Genomic DNA, 23835 nt, shown 5'->3' on the forward strand with positions numbered 1-23835 from the left:
TGCACTTCCCTCTTTGATTCACAGCTCTGGCTTCATAGTGCCAGAGAAGGGTGAAGAAAATGACTGACTCCTCCGTGAAGCACCGTGAGCCTGTACTTTGGCAGCACAGAATGACTGTTCAGTGTCCCTTTAATTATTTCAGCATGACTGATCTTGTGTAAAGCAAGGCCCATAAAGAGATGATTCATCTGATACGGAGAACAGTGTTAATAATAATACATTTTATTTCTATAGCGCCGACATATTCCGCAGCACTTTACATTTCAGAGGGGACTTATACAGACCATATAAGTTATAAACCTAGCACTCAACTTTAGGATATTCAGAAGAATATCTATTCTAGTACGTAAAAAAAAGTTTCGGTCAAATTTTGACCTTCAGTTCTGTACCAAATACGTGGTAATAGGTAATAAACCTATTGTGAAGATTCATGTGCTCTTAATTGGGGTGGTCTGTCCCACTGCCTGTTGTATGCTTATAGAATCCATGCAGTGGATACTGTGTCTGGAGTCACGTCCTGCCCCAGCTACTGGCTAACACAAGACTGTGGGATGGATCTCCCCAGTGAACAGCATACGCGCATATTTTGCCCCATCTACTGGCTTCTATAAGCATACTACAACAGGCAGTGGGACGAACCACCCCAATTAAGAGCACATGAATCTTCTTCACAATAGGTTTATTACCTATTACAGGGGTGGGGAGCCTCAGGCCCCAGGGCCATTTACGGCCCTCGATGACCTTTTATCAGGCCCCCGAGCAGATTCTCAGGGACCGCATTCTTGGGCAGGGAGCTGTATTTTGATTGCCACAAGCTCATTAATTTCTTCTTGCTGTTAGCGCACACACACACACAGTGTTCACTACTGAACACTGAAGGGCAAGCAATGAAAGATTACGTCCTAATGCCAATTTCTGAGTCAGGATGTACTTTGTGGGCGGGGTTTGTATGGCCCCCGAAGGATGGTATAAATATCCAAATGGCCCATGGCAGAAAAAAGATTCCGTACCCCTGACCTATTACCATGTATTTGGTACAATATGTAACTGAAGGTCAAAATTTGACCAAAACATTTTTTTACGTACTACAATAAATATTCTTTTGAATATCCTAAAGTTGAGTGCTAGGTTTATAACTTATAACTACTTGGTTTGGGAACCTAACCTTTAGCACCATTACTTAAGTTGTGCTCACGGTGTTTTTCCTTCTTTGTACAGACGATAGACATTACAGCATAACAATAATGACATGGATCATAATAGATACCAAGAGGAATGAGGGCCCTGCTCGCAAGCTTACAATCTATGAGGAAGGAGGTAGACACGAAAGGTGGGTGGTAACAATTGCCCTAATTGTATGGACCAGCCATAATGTTAAGTGTGTAACCGTACAGACACAGAGGGCTAATGGATGCATAAAGCATGTGGGAACATGATGTGGGAAATCTGGTTATGGTAAAACTTTTGGCTGTGTCACACAGGGATAGATTAGGTTAATTTGTTGAGCCGGTAGGCCAGTCTGAATAAATGCATTTTCAGGGCACGCTTAAAATTGTGGGGATTGGGGACTAATCGTATTGACCTGGGAAGTGCATTCCAAAGAATTGGCGCAGCACGTGTAAAGTCTTGGAGACAGGAGTGGGAGGTTCTCATTATTGAGGATGCTAAACTCAGGACATCAGCAGAACGGAGGGCGTGGGTAGGGTGGTATACTGAAACAAGGGAGGAGATGTAGGGTGGTGCTGAGCCATGGAGGGCTTTGTGGGTGAGGATAATAAGTTTGTACTGGATTCTGGAGTGGATGGGTAGCCAGTGTAATGACTGGCACAAGGTAGAGGCATCGATGTAACAATTGGTGAGGAATATGATCCTCGCTGCAGCATTCAAGACAGATTAGAGAGGGGAGAGTTTGGTAAGAGGGAGACCGATTAGAAGAGAGTTACAATAGTCGAGACGAGAATGAATAAGAGAAATAGTAAGAGTTTTTGCGGAGTCAAAAGTAAGAAAAGGTCGAATTCTAGAAATGTTTTTTAGGTGCAGATAACAAGAGCGAGCAAGTGATCGAGCTTTCCTTTGCCCCCCCCATATCCGGAGTCAAGTATGACCCCAAGACAGCGGGCCTGTTGCTGGGGATTAATAGTGGAACCACACACAGAAATGGCAATGTCGGGTATAGGTACATTAGAAGAGGGAGGAAACACAAGGAGTTCAGTCTTTGACAGGTTCAGTTTCAGATATAGTGAGGACATGATGTTAGACACAGCGTTTAGACAATCGCCGGTGTTTTCTAGAAAGGCTGGCGTGATGTCAGGAGAAGAAGCGTGTAATTGGGTGTCATCAGCATAGAGATGGTACTGGAAACCAAATCTACTGATTATTTGACCAATAGGGGCAGTGTATGAAGAGGAGGGGGCCTAGGACTGATCCTTGAGGGACCCCAACAGTAAGGGGAAGGTGAGAGGAGGAGGAACAGGCAAAAGATACAGTAAAGGAGCGGTCAGAGAGATAGGAGGAGAACCAGGAGAGAACTGTGTCCTTGAGGCCAATGAAGCGGAGCATAGTGAGGAGGAGCTGATGATCCACAGTGTCGAATGCTGCAGAGAGATCCAAGAGAATTAGCATGGAGTAATGACCATTTGATTTAGCTGTTAGTAGTGTTATACAAATGCAAGGAATTGTCCAGCGTTCCCTCCCACTCACCCCAAAAAAAATAATAAAAACAGCAAACCAGGGGAAGAGTCTTGAGGAGATCATTTGCATATTCCCAGTGCCTTCTGGGATAAGTGAAGAGTCTCCGCGAGCTCAACGATCACTGGGTTTTGGCCGTTGCAGCTGAAAAGAGGAAATTGGAAATTTTGGCTCATCTTTCACCGTTTTTAAGAAATCTCAAGATGGAAGAGGCCAGGAGCCATTTGGTGAGCTGCATTTCTTGCTACATGTTCACAGATTTACCAGTGGAAAAGCCAAACTTCACATGCCACAAATGCAAGCTTGTGTCCCTGTTGGAGGAAAAGTTGCAAAATCTCGAAGAGAGGTTAGCTACGTTGAAGATCATTAAGGAAGGTGAAGAGTTCTTGGACAGAGCAGAATTATCATTTCATGTTACAGAAAGAGAAGAAATTCGAAGTGCACCTGAAGAAACAGAGGAATGGAGACATGTGACCCAGAGAAGCAGGAGGATCAGGAGGCAGTCAGCACCCATACTGCTCAGAAACCAGTACCAGGCTCTCACGCAGGAAAACGATGAAGAAATACATCAGGATAAGACTTTGCCCACAAACAGCAACCTTGTACGCCTTCAGAGTCCTCCTGGATGGAGAAAGAAAAATGTTGTGAAGAAGAAACGGAGAGTGGTGGTCATGGGGGATTCCCTGTTGAGAGGAACAGAGGCCGCTATCTGCAGACCGGATATAACTTCAAGAGAAATGTGCTGTCTTCCAGGTGCAAAAAATAAAGATGTGTCTGACAGGATAGCAGGACTCTTCAGACCTACAGATGACTACCCATTCCTGCTACTACATGTGGGGACAAATGACACCGCAAGAAACGACCTGGAAACCATCTGCAGAGACTTTGAAGACTTAGGCAAGAAAGTGAAAGAACTGGGAGCACAGGTGGTCTTCTCTTCCATCCTCCCAGTGGATGGCCATGGAACAAGGAGGTGGAATAAGATTCTGCAGGTGAACAACTGGCTACGTCGATGGTGCCGTCAGCAACGATTTGGATTTCTGGATCACGGAGTGAACTACTTATACGATGGACTACTTGCTAGAGATGGGGTGCACCTTACGAAGACTGGAAAGCATGTATTTGGAAGTCGCCTTGCTACACTTGTAAGGAGAGCTTTAAACTAGAACAACATGGGAAGGGAAGCAAAAGACCAGAAAAAGCCATACACCTGACAAATGCTATTGAGAACTCTGCTATTAGAAGTGGAAAGGAAGAACAAAGACGAAAGAATCTAATTAATAAAAATATTGGAGAAAGAGAAACCAATCACAAACTAAAATGCTTCTATACTAATGCACAAAGCATGGGCAACAAACAAGGAGAATTGGAACTACTAACACAGGAAAAGAAATATGATGTCATTGGAATCACTGAAACTTGGTGGGACAATACACATGATTGGAATACTAGACTAGAAGGATACAACTTATTTGCAAGAAACAGACTTGATAAACGAGGAGGGGGTGTCGCATTGTATGTTAGAAACACGTATATCTGCACAGAGATTGAAGCTTCAGAGACTGGGAGTTCTGTGGAAACTGTTTGGGTAAGAATACAAGGACAGAACAATGGAAAGGACACCATTGTAGGCATTTACTACAGGCCGCCTGTGCAAGCTGAAGATATGGATGAACTCTTTATGCATCAAATGGCCAAGTTCTCCAAAAAATATGACATAGTTGTCATGGGAGATTTCAACTATCCAGACATTTGTTGGGAATCTCTCTCAGGCAAAACTAACAGGTCAAGGAAATTCTTATCCTCTCTTGCTGACAACTTTATCTTCCAAAAGGTAAGGGAGAAAACAAGGGGAACTGCTACCTTGGATCTAATCCTTATAAACAGGGAGGAAATGGTTGAGGAGGTAAAAGTGGCTGGGACCCTAGGAGGTAGTGACCATGCTATTTTAGAATTTTGGATAACTAGAGGCGGAAGACCTGTGAAGACTCAGACGTCAAGGTTAGATTTCAGAAAGGCAGATTTTAAGGGATTCAGAAAGAGAATTGGAGGGATCCAATGGCTGGATATCCTAAAAGACAAAAATGTCCAGGAGGGATGGGAAATCTTGAAAAATGAAATTCTCAAAGCACAGTTGTTAACAATTCTGAAAAGAGGGAAGAATAGGAAGCATTTAAGGAAACCAGGATGGATGAACACAGAACATAAGCACATGCTAAAAAGGAAGAAAAAAATGTTTATAAAATGGAAAGAGGGAGGCATATCTAAAGAAGAATATAATGCTGTCTGCAGAACCTGCAGGGCACAAATCAGATTAGCTAAAGCTGAAAATGAATTGAGGCTTGCAAGAGATGTCAAAAACAATAATAAAGGATTTTGGGGATATGTCAAAAGTAAAAGAAAAGTCAAAGATGCTATAGGATTTTTACAGGATGAAAATGATGAAATGGTAAGACAGGATGTTGAGAAGGCTGAACTTTTAAATTCCTATTTTGCATCTGTTTTCTCTCAGAAAGGAAATGTAACATCAACTGTTATTCACTGTCCTATTAAGGGAATAGAAGAATCCAGGATATCTATAAACAGAAAGATAGTGAGGAAACACTTAGCTAACCTAAATGAATTCAAGTCTCCAGGTCCAGATGAATTACACCCCAGAGTACTGAAGGAGATAGCAGAAGAAATTTTTGAACCCCTCTCCATAATCTTTGAAAATTCTTGGAGAACAGGAGAAGTGCCAGAAGACTGGAGAAGAGCAAATGTTGTTCCTATCTTCAAAAAGGGGAAGAAGGTGGACCCAGGTAACTATAGGCCGGTGAGTCTGACTTCTATACCAGGAAAGATCTTTGAACAAATTATTAAACAACATGTATGTCAATACCTGGATAAGAATGAAGTGATTAAACAGAGTCAGCATGGGTTTGTAACTAATAAGTCATGTCAGACTAACTTAATTTCCTTTTATGACGGTATCACTGATTGGGTGGATCAAGGAAATGCTGTAGATATAGTATATCTTGACTTCAGCAAAGCATTTGACAAAGTCTCTCATACAATCCTTATTGAAAAAATGACTAAGTATGGAATGGACAAGGCAACTGTTAGGTGGATTCATAACTGGCTTAGTGATCGGACCCAAAGAGTGGTCGTAAATGGCTGCACATCCAGTTGGAAGAATGTCTCAAGTGGGGTACCACAGGGCTCTGTCCTGGGCCCTGTATTGTTCAACATCTTTATCAACGATTTAGATGAAGGAATTGAGGGTAAACTGATTAAATTTGCTGATGACACAAAGCTAGGAGGGATAGCTAATACTAGAGAAGAGTGAGAGGATTCAAAAAGATTTAAATAAACTGGAGAAGTGGGCAGCAACTAACAGAATGGTTTTTAACAGGGAGAAATGCAAAGTACTACATCTGGGCAATAAAAATGAAAAAAGCATATATAGAATGGGAGGAATAGGGCTAAGTGACAGCACATGTGAAAAAGACTTGGGTATACTAATAGATCACAGACTGAATATGAGTCAACAGTGTGATGCAGCAGCAAAAAAGGCAAATGCAATTCTAGGATGTATTAACAGAAGCATACAGTCTAGATCACGTGAAGTCATTATTTCCCTCTACTCCTCTCTGGTCAGACCTCATCTGGAATATTGTGTCCAGTTTTGGGCACCACATTTTAAAAAAGACATCAACAAACTGGAGCAAGTTCAGAAAAGAGCGACCAGAATGGTGACCGGTCTGCAAACCCTGTCTTATGAGGAAAGGTTGCAGGATTTGGGAATGTTTAGTTTGCAAAAGAGAAGACTGAGAGGAGACTTAATAGCTGTCTACAAATATCTAAAGGGCTGTCACATTGTAGAAGGATCAACTTTATTCTCAATTGCACAAGGAAAGACTAGAAGCAATGGGATGAAACTGAATGGGAGGAGACACAGATTAGATATTAGAAAAAACTTTTTGACAGTTAGAGTGATCAATGAGTGGAACAGGCTGCCACGAGAAGTGGTGAGTTCTCCTTCAAGGGAAGTCTTCAAACAGAGGCTGGACAGACATCTGACTGGGATGATTTAGCGAATCCTGCTTTGAGCAGGGGGTTGGACCAGATGGCCCAGGAGGTCCCTTCCAACTCTACGATTCTATGATTCAAATATTTTAATCCAATTCTCAGAGAATCTCTGGTGTGTGTGTGTACTGGATTACCCCTTTAGGGTATGTGCACACGTTGCAGATTAGCCTGCAGAATTTTCTGCACAGAATCTGCATCTCTTGGCAGAAAATGCTTGCGGATTGTAATGCATTTTTGTAGTGCGGCTTTTTTAGGTGGTATTGGGAATGGATTCGATCCCTTGTGCTTTTGGGAGGGAGGAAGAGAGAGAGACCAGACCTAAAAACACTGCTGTGGATCCGCCAAAAGAATTAACATGCTGCGGAAAATAACCGCTGCAAATCTGCCTGCATTTTTCTGCAGCATGTGCACAGCAATTCTTCATTTATCATTGACAAGCATTGGCTGTGTAAATCCACGTGCCTGAAAACGCTGTGAATATGCATCAAAATCCTCAATGTGTGCACATAGCCTTAAAGGGAACCCGTCATGTCCTTTTTAGCATGTAAACAGTGCATTGTTAGTGATGGATTGTGCATCGCTAGCATGTTTGTTTTGATTTTTTTTTCATTAAAAACTGTGCTGTAATCATGTGCAAAAAGCACTTTATATAGTTAGATCGCACCTGCTGATTGTCATAAGGGTGTGCTTCATTTTATTTAGTCACGGTTGTCGCTGTCAGCGCAATTTGAATGTTTCCAGGGATGCGCCAACGTCGCTCAAATCCGAAAAATCCGGCGCTTGCGCAGTTGATTGTGGAGCCACGCTTGCCAGTGACGAGCGGCTCCCCTGAAGTTGGGTGTAGTACCCAGCTTTACTGTCTGGCCCTTGCCGCTCGTCACTGTGCATGTCCGGCTCCCCAATCAACACTGATCAAGCGCGGGATTTTTCAAAGCTGACTTGAGTGACGTCTGCACCACCCCAGGAACATCATTCAAATTGCGCTGGCGGCAACAACACTGACTAAATGAAATGAAGCACATCTCTATGACTAAATCAGCAGGTGCAATATAAAGTGCTTCTTGCACATGATTACAGCACCATTTTTAGTTAAAAGTGTTAGTGATGCATATTACATCACTAACAATGCACTGGGGACACTTTACATGCTAAAAAGGACATGACAGGTTCCCTTAAGATTGTCAAATATCTTTTGGGATCATTTGGAACTGCAGATGTGAGCCGGACTGTCTGGTGTAATATATCAGGACCTCACTGAAGGTGCATGAATTTCTATAGAAACAATCCAAAATCTTATAGATTGCCCTCCTGGAAGAGTTCAGGCTGTTGTAACTGGAAAAGGGGAAGCCAACCTAGTTTAGGTCCTCTGGACACAGATGTAGGAGCTGCAGCTGAGTCTGGGAGCTAGCGTGAGTACATGCCACCCATCTGCCTACAGAGAGGCTGGTGCAGCTGTCACCAGGAGCAGTAAACCAGCAGGGGTGGGTAAGTGCAGGTCACTGCCTGCCATCTTATATTCGCATGGACAGTAGGTGCTGAATTGTGGCTGCTAATGGCCAGGTTTCATCCATAATTAATGAGGCATGTGTGAGTGACACACCACCTGTACTGCACCGGGAGTAAAGCTGCTATACACAAGGTGATTGACAGATGTCTCCACCATCAGGAGAAAACTGATCAAAACTCGACAGCCACCAGCTCTGTTCACATGTGCCCGGCTGCGCGCTAAGGCTAGTTTCACACTTGCTTTTTTTGGCAGCGCGTTTTTCCCGCAAAAAAACGCATTAAAAAAACGCATACAAATGCATACAAACGCTGCGTTTTTTTCAAGCATTTTTATGCGCATGCAGGAAAAAAACGCAGCGTTTTTGCGCGTTTGTATGCGTTTTTTGTGCGTTTGCGTTTTTTTACAGATTTTGGAAAAACCCCACAAAAATGAAAAAACAACCATTCAACAACACACAAGACCAATGGGACTTCATTGTGGGTGTGGTATGTTAATATATAGACCCTGTCTACAGTATTCTTCACATTTGCTTGATTCTTCTCGTGACCATGGATCTGCGCTGGAAGAGTTTTCACTTCAACTTGGATTTGGACATCGCGATGGCTCAGGCGTATGCAGTTGCTTGCCATGAACAAAGGAAGAGAGAGAGGCAGCGAAGACGGCGGCGTATGTGGATACATCCGATTGTTGAACTCCGGGAGAGCCGTGGGGCATACCACACCCTCTACAGCGAGCTACAGGCAAACCCGGAGAAATTTACAGATTATATCAGGATGTCCCACGAAAGTTTCATGGATTTGCTTGCTCGTGTCCAACAATCCATCCGGAGACAGGACACACAGCTCCGTCGTGCGATTCCTCCTGAGGAACGGCTACTGGTGACATTACGGTATGTTTTAAAAACCAAGGGGTGCGGTCTGATGGTTTTTTTTTAAATTTAGTATTCAAAACCGTGGGTAATTAGTTTTCGTGAATGTACTAATATTTTATTTTATAGTTTTTTAAAATAATATACATAAATATTAATTTTACTTCTTTGTCTGTTCACAGATTCCTGGCGACTGGAGAAACCCTATCTTCACTACACTTCCAGTACCGTATTGGAATCTCTACCTTGTCTGGAATTGTTGCTGACACCTGCCGGGCTCTCTGGAATGTTCTTTGCCCAGAATTTATGCCCCTGCCCACCGCTGAAAAGTGGATGGAAATTGCTGACAAATTCTGGACAGTATGCAATTTTCCCAACTGTTTGGGAGCTGTTGATGGTAAACACATACGGATCATCAAACCCCAAAGAACGGGATCTGAGTACTATAATTACAAAAAGTACTTTTCAATAGTACTCATTGCGATTGCGGATGCCGGATGTATGTTTGTAGCAGTGGACATTGGAGCATTTGGCCGTGGTAATGACTCACAGGCTTTTAAAAACTCAGACATGGGCCGGAGGTTGTATGGCAACCAATTTAATTTCCCTATGCCACGGCCTCTTCCTCACACCGAAGCTCCGCCACTGCCCTTTGTAATGGTTGGCGATGAGGCTTTTCAAATGTGCGGAAACTTACTGAAACCCTACTCCAGCCGGGACTTGGACCACACCAAAAAAATATTTAATTACAGGCTGACCAGGGCCAGAAGAACTGTCGAGTGTGCTTTTGGGATTCTTGTTTCCAGATGGCGAATTCTGGGCACGGCCATTAATCTTAAACTTGAAACAGTCGATGAGGTGGTGAAGGCCTGTGTGGTTCTACATAACTTTGTGATGGCTAAAGAGCACCCGACCTTTGAACTGGACGATGATGCTCCTAACCCATTGCCTGAATTCACTCAGCACACTCTCAGGTCATCCGTTGAAGTTGGCCAAATGAGGGACCAATTTGCGGCCTACTTTATTTCTGATGTAGGACGGGTGCACTGGCAAGATGAAATGGTGTAATGTTTTTGTTTGTTTATGGTAATAAAAAACCTTATTTGATACCATTACTGAGTGCACTATATTTTTGAAACTCCAATTTAATAAAAAACTTCCCATGTATAACTGAATTTTTTGATGTTCACACACCTGGGCAGGTAAATACACATATGAGTTAAAATGCAGCATTTCTAGTCTGCGTGAAATATATTGGAACGAGCAAAGCTGCAGGCCATGAATCAGGAAACCATTTTTTTCAAGAGAAAATTGTGCAACTAGTTGAAAACAAAGTATGTGATTTTCTCAAAACACAACCCTCAAAACCCAACCCCAATGAAAGTCCATGGGGAATACAAGTCAGCATTGAGTGGATGAATGTAATCTGCTCCATTCCAACTTACAAGTTATTACACTAGGCCTTTGAATGACTATACTAGGCCGTGGTATTTCAAATATGAGTATAGTAGGCCTTGGGCCTACTAGTATAGTCATATGTGAAATACCACGGCCTAGTATAGTCATACCAAGGCCTACTGTAATAACTCGATTTTTAACAACTAGCATCTTGTTTCACAAAAAACAAACTGGTGAAACTAGAAAGAAACTTATAAGTTTCAACAGTTTGTTTTTCATGAAACCAGATTCTAGTTGGTAAAACTAGAGTTATTACACTAGGCCTTGGAATGACTATACTAGGCCGTGGTATTTCAAATATGAGTATAGTAGGCCTTGGGCCTACTAGTATAGTCATATGTGAAATACCACGGCCTAGTATAGTCATACCAAGGCCTACTGTAATAACTCGATTTTTAACAACTAGCATCTTGTTTCACAAAAAACAAACTGGTGAAACTAGAAAGAAACTTATTTTTAAGACAAGTTTCAACAGTTTGTTTTTCATGAAACCAGATCCAAGTTGGTAAAACTCGAGTTATTACACTAGGCCTTGGTATGACTATACTAGTCCGTGTTATTTCACATATGACTATACTAGGCCTTGGGTTGGTTTTTAACATGTATTTACCCATCAGTGTGTGTGAGCGGCGCAAACAACATTAATGAAACTTAGTAATGGTGAACCACAAATGTAAATTTATTTTTTATCACAAAAATAAACCAAAAAATTATTTTTTCCGGCGTTTGGGGGCAGATGGTTTCAATTTGGGGGTGTGCAGGGAATATGCAACACTTGCTGTTGAAGACGGTGTTTGAGGGGAAGGGGCAACAAAACTTGTGGGGGAAGGTAGTCCAGTTAAGGGAATCAAACTAGGAACACTTGGAGGAGAGGAAATCTGTTCAGGTACATTAGTTGTAATGGCATGTCGCCGTAGGCTTGTGTGCCTGGACCGACTTTGGCCCAATGCCCGCCTTGATGGATTTCGCCTTGAAGTAGGGGCAAATATTGAGTGTAGGTCCCCCGTCTGCAGGTGTGGCTGCTGCTGAGGTGGCGGCTGCTGCTGAGGTGGTTGCAGCTGCTGCTGAGGTGGTTGCAGCTGCTGCTGAGGTGGTTGCAGCTGCTGCTGAGGTGGTTGCAGCTGCTGCTGAGGTGGTTGCAGCTGCTGCTGAGGTGGCTGCAGCTGCTGCTGAGGTGGCTGCTGCTGCTGAGGTGGCTGGAGCTGCTGCTGAGGTGGCTGGAGCTGCTGCTGAGGTGGCTGGAGCTGCTGCTGAGGTGGCTGCTGCTGCTGCTCTTCGTTGTCAGTGCTCGTCCTTGCAGGAGGACTGGTGGCGGCAGTGATGGTCCAGGTTTGCAGAGTGGTGGTGGCAGGGCTACTACACGTTGTTGTAGCGGCAGGGCTGTTCCATGTTTGCCTAGTGGTGGCTGAGCTCCACGCATGCATGGGAGTGGCGGTGGTGCTCCAGACAGGAGCAGCGCTTGCCATGGTGGTGTCGGTGAAGTGACCAGCTGCACTCAGACTTGTGGTGGTGTAACGGTGGGTGTCCTGGCTTTGAATAGAGGTGTCCGTGCAGTGGTATGCAGCACAAGTCGGTAGTGAGGTGAAGCGAGTCAATGGTGGCACAGGTGGAAAGGACACCACAGACTGCTGACCGTACCGATTATGCTGCATAGCCTGCAAGAAAGCATTGTTGCAGGCCTGCAGCACATTCAGCTGTTGATCAGGACTAAGGTGTTCCGCCATGCCCTTTTCAATCTTACTAAAAAAATGGTGTGCTGGTCTGTTGAGGTCGGCCTCCAGACGGTCAAGGCGCTGTTCTACAGAATTGAAGCGGTGTTCAAAGTGGTTAAAACCACGTTCCATGAGTGCAAAACCGCTTTCAACTCTGTCGGACAGTGACTTGAGGCTGGAATTAAATGTCTCGCTCAAATGCATAAACTCGGGCAAGACATTCCTGTCCAAGGCCCTCTGCCGCTGGCGGGTAGTGCACGCATAACCAGTGGCAGAGACCTGGGACAGGGGAACACCGGATGGCCCAGCTTCCTGGTCACCAGCTGTGTGTGTGGTTGACCTGCAAGGTGCTTCCTGGCTGTCGGATGGCTGGGACGGGTCAGAGGACGTCCGAGGAAGGACCGCTCCAGGGCCAGGTTGCAGGGTGCTGCTCCAGGTGCTGTTGAAGAAAGGAAAATCATTACTACCATGCCTTTACAAGAAGCATCAGCTGTGGATTAGAAAAACACAGATTAATAAAAATAAAAACCCAAAATTTATAATACTTACGATCTCGTGGCAAGGACCGGTCTTAGGAACTGCAACGCGTTATAGTGACGGTATCTAGTTCTGGTCCTTGACGCAGATCCACTGCGAACCTGGCCCTCAGCACGAACATCACTGTTGAAGCGGTCCTTGATCGAACGCCAACGTGTTCGGACTTTGTCCACTGTTGATAAAAAAAAAAACAGTGCCGTCAAGGACAACAGTCACTGCGGCACAATGTAGCAATACAATACTCAAAGCAGTGACTGTAGACCCCGATGACACTGTTGGGTTTCCTGCTAGAATACACCTAGCGCGAAACCCAACAGTGCCGTCAAGGACAACAGTCACTGCGGCACAATGTAGCAATACAATACTCAAAGCAGTGACTGTAGACCCCGATGACACTGTTGGGTTTCCTGCTAGAATACACCTAGCACGAAACCCAACAGTGCCGTCAAGGACAACAGTCACTGCGGCACAATGTAGCAATACAATACTCAAAGCAGTCACTGTAGACCCCGATGACACTGTTGGGTTTCCTGCTAGAATACACCTAGCACGAAACCCAACAGTGCCGTCAAGGACAACAGTCACTGCGGCACAATACAGAGCAGGGAAATACTCACTAAACGCCTTTTTGGAGGATGCTGTGGCGCTGTCCCAGCCATCCATCAACGCTGCGGCCACCTCATTCCATAGCCGCCGGGTCACCACAATGTCCTTGTGCAGCCGGTCACGGCTGTCCCACAACGGCGAACGCTCCTGGACCAGGCTGATGAGCTGCTCATTATCCAGGTACACGTCTTCATCTCGTTGTGGAACCTAGACAAAACACATTCATTAGAATAATCCAATTTAAATTGAATAAAAAGTTACAAAAAAAGAAACATAAAAAAGAGTAAAAATAGAAGATAAAAAATAAACAACATTACAAATCATTTGATACTTACATTCCGTATCACCACCGGGACTTGGCTTCGCTGCTCCTGCTCTTCGCCCTCACTAGTCCCGTCCACAGAAGAGGATGATGACGATGTCTTAAAAAAGTTGAAAAAAACGTAAGAGATTTGGAGAAGCAGCAGATATACTTACCAGATGCACAAAAATAATCACCTCACGGTCTGCTTGCGCCAATTCCTGCCGCGATGGGGAATACTCTGATTCTGAAGACATACTGCATGTAAAAATAATAAATATCATTAGTACATACATAATTTAAAAGGACAGGCATATAATGTAATATACTCACATTCTTCGCTGATATAATGGGTTCTTGGTTGACTGTCTGCTCTTCAATCTGTCAGTGTAGTAGTGGCAGAGCTTTGGCAGGCACCTCCTTTATATAGACTTTTTTTTTTTGATTTTAGAAGATTATAACTAGGATAACAAGTGGACACCACCAAAAAAACGCAGCGCTAAAAAAACGCATACCTGCGCATGCCAGTGCGCACGTATGCGCATCCATAGGCTATAATGGCCATTTTTAGCGCAAAACGTGCGCATGCGCTTTTTTCAAGGGCCAAAAAATGCAACATGCTGCGTCTGGAAAATACCAACGCACACCCCAAAAAAACGCAGCGCATGAAAATCGCATACATGCGCTTACCAGCGCGCAGGTATGCGCACCCATGTTAAATATAGGGGAAAAAACGCATGCGCAGGTATGCGTTTTTTTCCAGCGCTAAAAAACGCAAATGTGAAACCAGCCTAAGCATTGGACTCGCCATATGCAGTTCGGAGTTTGGTAGCCCGCTATACAGCTGTTTTGCCGCTAGTCTGCTTGAGCAGCGATCTACATTACCGCTGGCAGAAACTTTTTTTTGTACTGCAGCTAGAAGCTGTATATACAGGGGCTGAGGAGCGATGTACTACAGATGGCTATGTATAGAGGAGCGATGTACTGCAGGGTGGGGTTAAACGTAGAGGGCCAGAAAGACATAAATCTGAAGCTATATCACAATCTTTAACATGCGGCTATGCGACAGGACACCTCTTTTGTGCTTTTGAGTAACGAGATGCCTTTGTCCATGGGTGGCTGTGACACCAGGTGAGTCTGATCACTTAGGCTAGTTTCACACTAGCGTTGGGCAGAGATGCGGAGGGCTGCATAGTTCCTCCCTGAAGCTCCACCCACTGCTGCACCTCCTCTGTTCAGCTCTGCCTATGTCTGCCTGCGTCTTGCATACCTATCTTTAACACTGGGTACACAGGCCATGCGGATGCGTCCGCTTGCGTCGTGATCGCAGCAAAATGCAACATGTTGCGTTCTATGCAGGTCACCACAGTGTCAAAGACGCATGCGGACGCATCTGCATGGCCTACGTACCCAGTGTTAAAGATGGGTGTGCAAGCCGCATGCAGGCATAGGCGGAGCTGAACGGAGGCAGTGCGGCAGTGGGCAGGGCTTCACGGAGGAAGTCCACAGTCCGCTGCAGCTTGGCCATCCGCAAATCTGAAAACAGCCTTATACAGTAGTACTCAGGTTGTTGAGCGCTGCTTTCAGTCGGCCACAGGTTTGTGTGCATCTGGTTGCATCACATTGGTGGCAGCTCTGAACTGGCTGTATTTAATTTTGGCAAAGTGGAAAGACTGCTCTGGACCTTTTGGATGGGAGATAGGGTGATTGATTTTGGTTAAATGCATACACTGTGCGGTTTTTAATCTGTGGTGGGGAGTAATTAAAGGGTTAATCCTAAAAAAATGAAACTATTCACAGTGGTAGCGATTGCTGTGGTTCTGACCATTGGGACCCCTAGCAATCTGGAAAGTGGTTCTTTGCAGCCTGATCATGACTAGAACGAATTGCTCGTAAGAGTCCTCCCGCTCCGTTCATTGTCTATAGGACTGACATACAGCCAAGCACTGTCCTCAGCAATCCTACATAGACAATGCTCGACGCGTATGTGCAAATCCGCACTACTGAGGATGGTATTTCAAAGCCCTCAAGTGGTCAGACCTCCAGCAATCAGCATGTTGTCCTATATCTGAGGTATAACTTTTGGGAATAATTCTTTCATTACTATACTACAGTAGGTGTGTAATTATAACCCCCAGGGGGAGGGGAATGATTACTGCAGGGGCTTATGTTACGGTTATGGGGGGGGGGTGATCAATTATTATGCAACTTAACCCGATAAAAGGAAAAGTCAGATGGCCGAACAACTCAGACGTGGATCGCAACACAATGCTCGGGCTGGCCAGCGGCTCTCCAGACCCAAGCGTGACAGCATTTATTGTGACCCTTGTTCGAGTTATACGGCCATCTGACTCTTCCCAAAGGGTGACTGATTAATGCAGGGTGTGGTATGTCATAACGAGGGTGAGGGGGGTTCATTATTTTAATACGGGTGGATCACTGCAAGGGAGAGTATAAAATTATAATTGGAAGTGTGGGGAGGGCTGATTTATTAGAATATGGGGGGAGATTATTACTGCAAGGGTCTATGTATTTGTGATGGGGGATGTATCAAACCACAGCATTTTTCCATTTAAAATTAGAAATTTGGTGTAAATTGCTTGCTTATAGTTAGTGGCCACACTTTTTGGTGACATTGTGCAGCCATAACAATGAAGTATGTGAAAAATGAGGATGAATGAACTCATGGAGATCAACATCCAAAACTGCGGAGACACCATCACGTTTCTCAACGCAGTGATTCTAGAGCAATGCCCCCATCCCTTATGGGAAATATGCAGTATATAACAAAGTAAGCCATTTGTGATTCAGCTTTGCACTAGAAAAGGGAAGTGTGAACCATGATATGTTCAGAAGTTAATACAAAACTTTAACCTACCGTATATATTTTTATATATTGGATCTTGACTACATAAATTTAAGAAAAAAAGTTCAAAATTATTGATTTGTGCAATAGTATCAAACCATTAAAAAAATCATAAATCTGGTGTTGCTGTAATTATACTGACCCAAAGAATAAAAGTCTTATCACTGATACCACACAATGGATGAGGTGTACTGAGCATTTACATGGGGGGCTCCATCTAAACATTGTCTCCATCTGCCTTATTACAGTGAATGATTTCGCCGTGGACTCTGTATAGCCTGTGATCTGGCAGCAGCCATGTTTGCAGCGTACAAAACATGAGATGGTCTGTTGTTGTGCGAATGCTATAAAAGATGGGACACTATTGGATCAAAGTCCAGACCGAGATGAAAATGTCTCCACTTGCCTCATTATAGTTGATGGTTCCATTATAAGTTTCTTAATCTAGTTTTTTGGGGAAACCTCGATGGAAATGCTCAGCATAAAGCATAGTATAAATGCGAACTAAGCCTCAAAACCAAAAAAAAAATTGTTCTGTACCTCGAAATGGCACCAATAAAATCTTCAACTCATCCCACAAAAAATTAAATGCCCAGTCCATCATCTATCAATGGAAAAATAGTGGGTTTCCACGTTACTGGTAGCAGAAAGGCTCTAGAAAAGTAATGTTGCTCCAACACCACTACCTTCAACATGAAATCTGCTCTCCCAAATCCAAATGCCCCCTCCCCTCTGAGCCCCACAGTGTGCCTAAACCAGTTAGTGTCCACATGTTTTGCAATGCTGTAGCGGAAAGAATCCACTGAACATTTTATAGGGTGCACGTCTCCAGAAGCACAAGCTGGGTACAATGTATTGGGCACTAAGCTGGCATATTTGTAATTTTCACTCTACAACAACCACTGTGTGCATTTAGAAAAAGAAATCCAAAATAATCACTTCACCTATAGATGTATTGATTAAGGGGTCTTGTTGACAAAATGGGGTCACTTTGGAGGTAGGGTGGGGGGGGGAGGTTCTGGTCTTCTGGCACCTTTAGGTCTCTGCAAAAGGCACCTACAAGTTTTTTCAGAAAACTTGCATTCCTTCCTTCTGAGCCCTGCCTTGTGGCCAAATCGTAGTTTCCAATGAAATACTGAGTATCAACACATTTATGACAAATTGCGTAATAATCTGTGGTGTCCATTTGCTCCTATGCCCTCTTGTGAAAATTATTGCAAAAAAAAAGGGGGAGACAAAAAAGCGCAATAGGGTCTTACCCACGTTACAAGAGACAGTATATCATGAAATATGCTCACCTGGTTAGGATGAGATAAGAGCGTGTAGGTAGCGGCTGCTGCAGATCCACAGGTCTTCAGCGACCAAAGAAATCATGAATCCAAAGGGAGTTTGTAGCTATATTCCGCGCTGCCGCTTTAGACAAATTCCGGTGGTATTTCCTGATGAAGGGGGCATGAGACCCCTGAAACGCGTAGAATAAAACCACTGCAATCATACAGCATTCTCCTGGAATTTGTCTAAAGCGGCAGCGCGGAATATAGCTACAAACTCCCTTTGGATTCATGATCTCTTGTGAAAATGAAATATTTGTTGCAAATAACACATTTTAGTGGGGCATGTGTTTTGTTTTTCATCTTCACGGCTCAATGTTATAATTCTGTGAAGCACATGTCTGTTAAATAAAACTCACTACACGCCTAGTCCAGGGTGTATTACTGATCTGGCACTTCCGGGGCTCTGCAAATGTCACCCTCATTTTAGTCAAACAAAATCCGCATTCCAAAAGATAACAGGGCTCAGGAAAGGATTATCTTTGTGTTCAAACAGGCGTTTACCGAGCTCAACAAAAATTTGCTTTACAAATTTTGTTGTCCATGTTTTATGGTTACCCCCAAAATTTGAAGTGCCAAATTTACATTTTACTGGGAGAAAAAAGTAGTTTCCAAGGTCCAATCCTATATACCATAATTCTGTGAAGCACATATGGGTTAAATACCTGCTCAGCACACCCATATGTGAAATTCTTAAGGGATTTAGTATCCAAATTGGGTTCAATTGAAGGGGGTGGATTCTGCTTTTTTGGCACCACAATAATTCTGTAAATGTAACATGGCGTCCACAGTCTATTCCAGCCAAATCTGCACTCCAAAAATCAAATAGCGCTCCTTCCCTTCTGAGCCCTGCTGTGTGTCCAAACCGTGGTTATCGACTACATATGGGATATCGCCACGTTTGCCACAATTTGCTTAACAGTTTGGGTTCAATTTTCTAGTATTACCCCCATGTGAAGATAACATTTGAAGCTAAATATTTTAGTTCAAAAAAATTAAAATTCAATCACTTTTTTCATTAATTCTTGTGAAGCACCTGAAGGGTTAACAAATGAGGGGTACTGTTTAAAAAGAAATGTATATTGCTTTGGGGGGGTTTTCTGACATTTAGGCCACTGATGTCTTTCAAAACTGAGTAAGTCCGTTTAAAAATTTGATTTGTAAAGTTCCTTGAAAATTTTTGTCGCTAAACTTTAAACTCTCCAACATCCTAACAAAATAGGATGGTTGAAAAATGATGCCGAGGTAGACTTAAAAAGGAGATGTACAGAATTTTGATAAAAAAAAAGTGCCTAAGCACTAACAGGCAGGTAAGTCTTTACCAACGAGCCTGTTTTGCCTGGAGCCATTCTCCGCCAGGTCACAGACATCGGCTGATGTCATGTTAACTGAGCGGCTATTTCTCTTCCTGTTGACAAGGCAGGACAACTGGTGTCATGCTGATTGACAGCCAGCTCCCTGCTGCCTAACTGGGGGAACCAGCTGTCAATCAGCATGACACCAGTAGTCCCGCCTTGTTAATCGGAAGAGACAGTGTTAACCTTGAACAGCTAAATCTCTGGCAGGAGAGGTCAATGACTGGCGCCAGGTACAAGTCAAGGTAGTCGGTTCAGTTAACTACATTCCTGTTAGTGCTTAGGCCCATTTTATTTTTTTTTAATGTTCTGGGTATCTCCTTTAACTATTTTGTGCGGTGTGACTATTTAGATTAAGGTTGTATACATTCAAAGTGTGAAAGTGGCAAATAGATATGTTTGTCAAATTTCAGATATTTTCATAGTGGAAAATGTAAATCTATTTTGTCTTCTAACAAAATACAATGCGTCACGAAAAAACAAGCTCGGAATCCATGGGATATAAAGAAGCATTTCAGAGTTAATACCACAAAGTGAAAAATGAGGCTTGGTCATAAAAGTCAAAATATGCTCTGTCGCAAAGGGGTTATGTATAGGTTCTTATTGAGGAAATAAAGACTACATATTCTTGACAAATCACAACTTTATTTAAAAAAAAAAAAACAACAAAGAAGAAACAAGTTCTATGCAAAATTACCGCACAGCCTGAAGTGCAATTATGATATGAATGGGTCATCATGAACTGCCGTAATATACTGGATGTATTTTGGATTTCTTAGCTCACGGTCAGTGCTTTGTATGTTGATGATTAACCTTGAAGTCTTTTGTACTGCACGTCAGAGCTTTAGAGATATAAAAATGGGAGACCAGACTTTTTGCCAGCTTAGTGCGAGGGAGTTGAAACACAAAAAAGTACACATGTAATCTGTGTTTTCATTTGACGATCACCGTAGTTAAGGGCGGTCATGATGACAGATTTGTTTTAAAGGGAATCTGTCAGAACAGTCCACCCTTGAAACCTTTACTATGGTCATGTTGCTCTTTGAACGGTAAATCTCACAAATACCTCTTTCTTATGCTATCTGTTGCTCCCTGATTAGAAAATGGCTGTTTTAACTAATATACAAATGAGGCTTTAGTGCTCTGGGCGGGACAAAGTATTTCCCAAGCTGCTACTTCCCTGGCTGTTTTCCGCACCTTCCTCTGCTTGACCTAGAGCTCACTGGCTTATTGACACTTCCAATGAGCTGTACATAAAACTGAGGAAGGTGGGGATGGGCAGGGATGGAGCCAGAGGCTTGGGAAGTGCTTTGAAATGCCCAGAGCACCAAATCCTAATTTGCACAAAATTAAAACAGATTTTTCAATCAGACAGTAACGTTTCATAAATAAAAGTATAGATGACCTATCTTAACAGTTTGGGGATGGATCAGAGAGATTACATTTATGTTGTGGGAGGCATAACAAAGAATGCACACATTAGTCCAGTTACGCTGTATAGCCCTTTCAATGAGTATCACTGACAACATCAAAGTCTCTGGCACATCTCTGATAACAATTCCAAGTACAAATGACATTGTTTAGCCATGAGGTCTATTGTCCTACCCAATACTGGTGACAAATGCTGCACCATGGCCCTAGGCAGCCTAATGTATTTAAGTGTAAGGCCCCGATTCACCTTTGCGACATTTTTTCTGGCGTAAATGTTTTTAATATTGGCTTTTAGGTTTGCACTTATTTCTTGTCCGCCTTTTTTTTTTTTTTTTTTTTAAGTTAACTTTATGCTTCACGTTGTTTTTTTTCCCTTTTGTTTGGCATATTGGGCGTGATTTTCCTTATTCATATTTTTCCCAAAATAATTTGCTACTTCCCAACTGTATTCCAGTAGCCTAGTGGAGTTCAAAATGTAATATTAGCGCAGTCTGTTTATTATTTCAGTGATGAGCTAGCGCGCTCGGATGGTATCAGAGTATTGCAGAGGCTCAAGTAATATGTTAGTCTCTGCAACTGTATGATTCACGACTGCGGGGATTGCCTAACAAACAGGCAGTCTCTGCATGTGTAGCGGCTGTCTAACAGTTGCAAATCATGCAGCCACGGGGACTGAAACCTATTTCTTGAGCCCTCGCGATACGTGGATACCACCAAAGAATGCTCGCGCATCATTAAATCACTATTAGGCATTGCTTATATAGCGCTGCAGAACTTTTCAGACTATTATCGCTGTCCCCATTGGAGCTCACAATCTAAATTCCCTCTCAGTATGTCTTTGGAGGAAACAAACATGTGGAGAACATGTGACACTTTTAGAGGATCATACTACTTCTTGCCTAAACAGTCAAAGAAAAAAGAGCAACTTTGAATTTTTACTATTTTGAAGCAAAAAATTGCAATAAATCTTACAAGACAGAAAATGAAAAGTCATTTGAATCAGGACTTACATCTCTACAGCTCTTGTATAAAAATCAATCAATTGTATGAAATCAATGCTTGCAATAAAATGTAAGATTCGGTTGTGCCCTACAAAAGAACAAAATACCCATACTTTGAGAACAGAACACTCAATATGAGCTTTAATGACATAAGACTGCCATGTGATGTATAGGAACTGGTTAATACAGTCCTCCCATTACCTTGCTTTTGGCTTCATCACAAAAAGGAGACTAAGGCCGGTGGTGATTACACATAGTGATGCCAACAGTGTTGACTTACTTGTAAAGGCACGTTACTGCTTCTGCAAATCGGCGGTGTTAAAATGTAGTCACAAAATGATCAATTCTAAACATATTAAAACATCAGACGAGTTTAAGATTAGTTTTCTCCTAGGTTTGTGCTTCTTGAACATTACAGATAAAGCAGCATATAAAGGCAGGAAGGGTAGGATTCACGAGTCCACGGTATGGAAGGCCTTTCCGCTGTATAGCGTTTGATGCACTCCTTTTGGATAAATACCGGGAACTGATATAAAGCACCACAAGTGGTAAGTATTCTTGGCTTCACAATTACGAAAAAGTACACTTCAGCATGTAGGGCATATCTCATCCTGCAGAGCAAAGACAAGGTAAAAAGAAGTAAGAGATTTAGACTCTTATCCGCGATTACTCTCCTAATTAGAAGGAAAGTCCGACTGGGCCAGATTCCGTACAGCTGCAAAGAAACATTCCGCTTTGGTAACTTCTTGTATCCACAAACGTCATCACAAGTGTCCATTCTTCATGCTACAGTTTATAGCAAAATCCGGGCTATCAAAAATATATTTTTTTTCAATTTTAGCAATAAAACCTACACTCTTCTCTGTACAAAAGCTCAGCCAACAGCAAAGTAACTAAGGCAATCGTGTCAAGGCACTAACTATTGATCTGGTCAAAATCGGAGTTGCATATTTAACTAGTACCGTAATTGTTGATCAGCGCACACAGGCACATGTGCCAAACAGATTCAAGAGGGGGGAATACATTCTAAAATGAGGTTTCCACATATGCTGGGACTTTATTAACTCTGGTTTCGTCCAGTATTTGATATTGCATATATTATAACTCAGCCTGGTTCTTCTGAGTCAAGATCGGAAGACGTGGACAGCCCTGACTACATACTGTCGACAGATGGGGCATTCACTCATACGCATGCCGCACTTTGTGCAGGTCACCATGTGACCACATTCTAGAAGTACACAGTCGATGGGGGAGTCCATGCAGACCTTGCATAGGTTTTCATCAGCGGAAGGGCCGCCCTTGCCTGAAATACAAGCAGAGTCATCATTACTTTACTACGAAAGGAAAAAAAGATCATCGAGAACACAGAATTATCACATGATACAGATTTGAGTCCCATAATCAGAAAAAGAGCTAAACTAAAATATGGTCCATACAATAATAGGCTGCACTACAACTACAGAGTAGATAATATAAGGGGTATGTGTCTCCATCTTTATCAGCCTTTTATGATACTAGTATAAGGCATTGGCAGTGATGCTGTCTGCCGTGTGTGCCTGTCCTGTTCTGTATTTTTTTTTTGGGGGGGGGAATGTAACCTTCAGGTGGAGTTTTTGTGCTGAAGGAGTCCCCCCAATTATGTCCAAATATTGTGGAGGCCTCAACATTCATGAGCTGAAAGGCCAACCAAGCCCACCCCCACTGATTGACAGCTTTCAGTCAAAGGCAAAATGGATTAGCAAGCAACATACAGTGGCTTGTGAAGGTATTCACCCTCTTGTTTTTTTTACCCATTTTGTTACATTACAACCGGTGTTATATTTTTGTAATCAGAGTTGTGTGTGATGCCTTAGCACTAAAGTTGGTGAAGTAAAGTGAGAAAAATATAGGCATAAATTAACTATGGGATCAAATAACTAAACATTGACATGTGCATATGTATTCACCTTTTTTTGCAATGAAAAATTTCTGGTGCAAGCAATTACCTTCATAAGTCATGCTCAGTGACAGGACATCCACCTGTGTGCAATCTAAGTGTCACATGGTCTGACAGTATATACACTTTACCTTTTCTAGATAAGCCACATTGGCTGCAAAACCATT

General features: G+C 42.9%; 1 protein-coding gene across 2 annotated transcripts in view; it reads right to left on the reverse strand.

Moving 5' to 3' along the window:
• Positions 1–21653: 21653 nt before the first annotated feature.
• Positions 21654–23835, reverse strand: part of RFFL (ring finger and FYVE like domain containing E3 ubiquitin protein ligase) — a 92554-nt gene continuing 90372 nt past the window's right edge. For both annotated transcript variants that reach the window (XM_073558939.1, XM_073558938.1), the window contains exon 7: positions 21654–23035. In XM_073558939.1, the coding sequence (XP_073415040.1) occupies positions 22857–23035 (179 nt within the window). In that variant the 3' untranslated portion in view covers positions 21654–22856. The remainder of the gene's footprint in view (positions 23036–23835) is intronic.

Source organism: Dendrobates tinctorius, unplaced genomic scaffold (genome assembly GCF_039654945.1).
Source record: "Dendrobates tinctorius isolate UK_male_01 unplaced genomic scaffold, ASM3965494v1 ptg000263l, whole genome shotgun sequence".
Lineage (NCBI taxonomy): Eukaryota > Metazoa > Chordata > Amphibia > Anura > Dendrobatidae > Dendrobates > Dendrobates tinctorius.